Source organism: Enhydra lutris, unplaced genomic scaffold (assembly GCF_002288905.1).
Source record: "Enhydra lutris kenyoni isolate GAN:26980312 unplaced genomic scaffold, ASM228890v2 scaffoldscaffold4174, whole genome shotgun sequence".
NCBI lineage: Eukaryota > Metazoa > Chordata > Mammalia > Carnivora > Mustelidae > Enhydra > Enhydra lutris.
This window is the reverse complement of record NW_019158258.1, coordinates 1-1817: the sequence shown is the minus strand read 5'-3', so window position 1 is coordinate 1817 and position 1817 is coordinate 1. Positions and strand designations below refer to the sequence as shown.

The following is a 1817-nucleotide window of genomic DNA, read 5'->3' as shown; positions in this document are numbered from 1 at the left end:
TGAATCTTAAGGGGCCAAAACTAAAGGGAGATGTGGATGTGTCTGTGTCAAAATTGGAAGGAGATTTGAAAGGCCCCAGTGTGGATGTGGAGATGCCTGATGTTGAACTGGAATGTCCTGATGCAAAGTTGAAAGGCCCTAAGTTTAAGATGCCAGACATGCACTTCAAGACCCCCAAGATCTCCATGCCTGATGTGGACTTACACTTGAAAGGCCCCAAAGTCAAAGGGGATGTGGATGTGTCTGTGCCAGAAGGTGAAATGAAAGTGCCAGATGTGGACATTAAAGGCCCCAAAGTAGACATTGATGCTCCAGATGTGGATGTTCATGGCCCAGAGTGGCACCTGAAGATGCCCAAGATGAAAATGCCCAAGTTCAGTATGACTGGCTTTAAAGGTGAGGGCCCAGATGTGGATGTGAACCTGCCCAAGGCTGACATTGACATTTCTGGACCTAAGGTGGACATTGAAGCGCCAGAAATGAACATTGAGGGTCCAGAAGGAAAACTGAAAGGCCCTAAGTTCAAGATGCCTGAAATGCACTTTCATGCCCCTAAGATCTCCATGCCTGATGTTGATTTCAACTTAAAAGGGCCTAAAATCAAAGGAGATTTTGACGTTCCTGCCCCAAAGCTGGAGGGAGAGTTAAAGGGTCCGGAAGTGGACGTCAAAGGCCCCAAATTGGATGTTGACATGCCAGACGTAGCTGTGGAAGGTCCAGAGGGCAAATGGAAAAGTCCTAAATTTAAGATGCCAGACATGCACTTTAAAGCTCCCAAAATCTCCATGCCAGACCTTGATCTACACTTAAAAAGTCCCAAGATAAAGGGAGAGGTGGATGTTGATGTTCCCAAATTGGAAGGTGACCTCAAAGGGCCAGACCTCAAAGGTGACATCAGTGGGCCAGATATTGACATCGAAGGACCAGAGGGAAAATTGAAAGGTCCTACGTTCAAGATGCCTGACATGCATTTCAAAGCCCCAAATATTTCTATGCCTGACGTGGACCTAAATTTGAAAGGACCAAAAATCAAGGGGGATGTTGACGTGTCTATGCCTGAGGTAGAAGGTAAAATTAAAGTACCAGATGTGAACATCAAGGGCCCCAAAGTAGACATAAATGCTCCTGATGTTCATGGCCCAGACTGGCACCTGAAGATGCCCAAAATGAAAATGCCCAAGTTCAGCGTTCCTGGTTTCAAAGCAGAGGGTCCAGAGGTAGATGTGAATCTTCCCAAGGCTGACATTGGTGTCTCAGGACCCAAAGTTGACATTGAAGTCCCAGAGATGAGCATCGAGAGTCCAGAGGGAAAAATCAAGGGTCCTAAATTTAAGATGCCGGAAATGAACATCAAAGCTCCCAAGATCTCCATGCCAGATGTAGATTTACACTTGAAAGGTCCTAAGGTCAAGGGAGATGTGGACATTTCCTTGCCTAAGGTGGAAGGTGACCTAAAGGCCCCCAAAGTGGACATTGATGTCCCAGATGTTGATGTTCAGGGCCCAGACTGGCACCTGAAAATGCCCAAGGTGAAAATGCCCAGGTTCAGCATGCCAGGCTTCAAAGGAGAAGGCCCAGAAGTGGATGTGGACCTACCCAAGGCTGATATTGATGTCTCAGGACCCAAGGTGGACATTGAAGGCCCTGATGTTAACATTGAGGGTCCTGAGGGAAAGTTGAAAGGTCCCAAGTTCAAGATGCCTGAGATGAACATCAAAGCCCCCAAGATTTCCATGCCTGACTTTGATTTGCACCTGAAAGGTCCCAAGATAAAGGGTGATGTGGATGTGTCTCTGCCCAAAGTTGAAGGTGACCTC

At 47.1% G+C, this 1817-nt stretch overlaps 1 protein-coding gene across 1 annotated transcript; it reads left to right on the top strand.

Annotated features, from left to right (window-relative positions):
- Positions 1-6: 6 nt before the first annotated feature.
- Positions 7-1809, top strand: LOC111140580 (neuroblast differentiation-associated protein AHNAK-like; the record flags this gene model as incomplete). The annotated part of the gene is made up of 1 exon (XM_022492790.1): positions 7-1809. A coding segment is annotated over exon 1 (1717 nt), but the record flags the coding sequence as incomplete, so codon positions are not given.
- Positions 1810-1817: the final 8 nt, after the last annotated feature.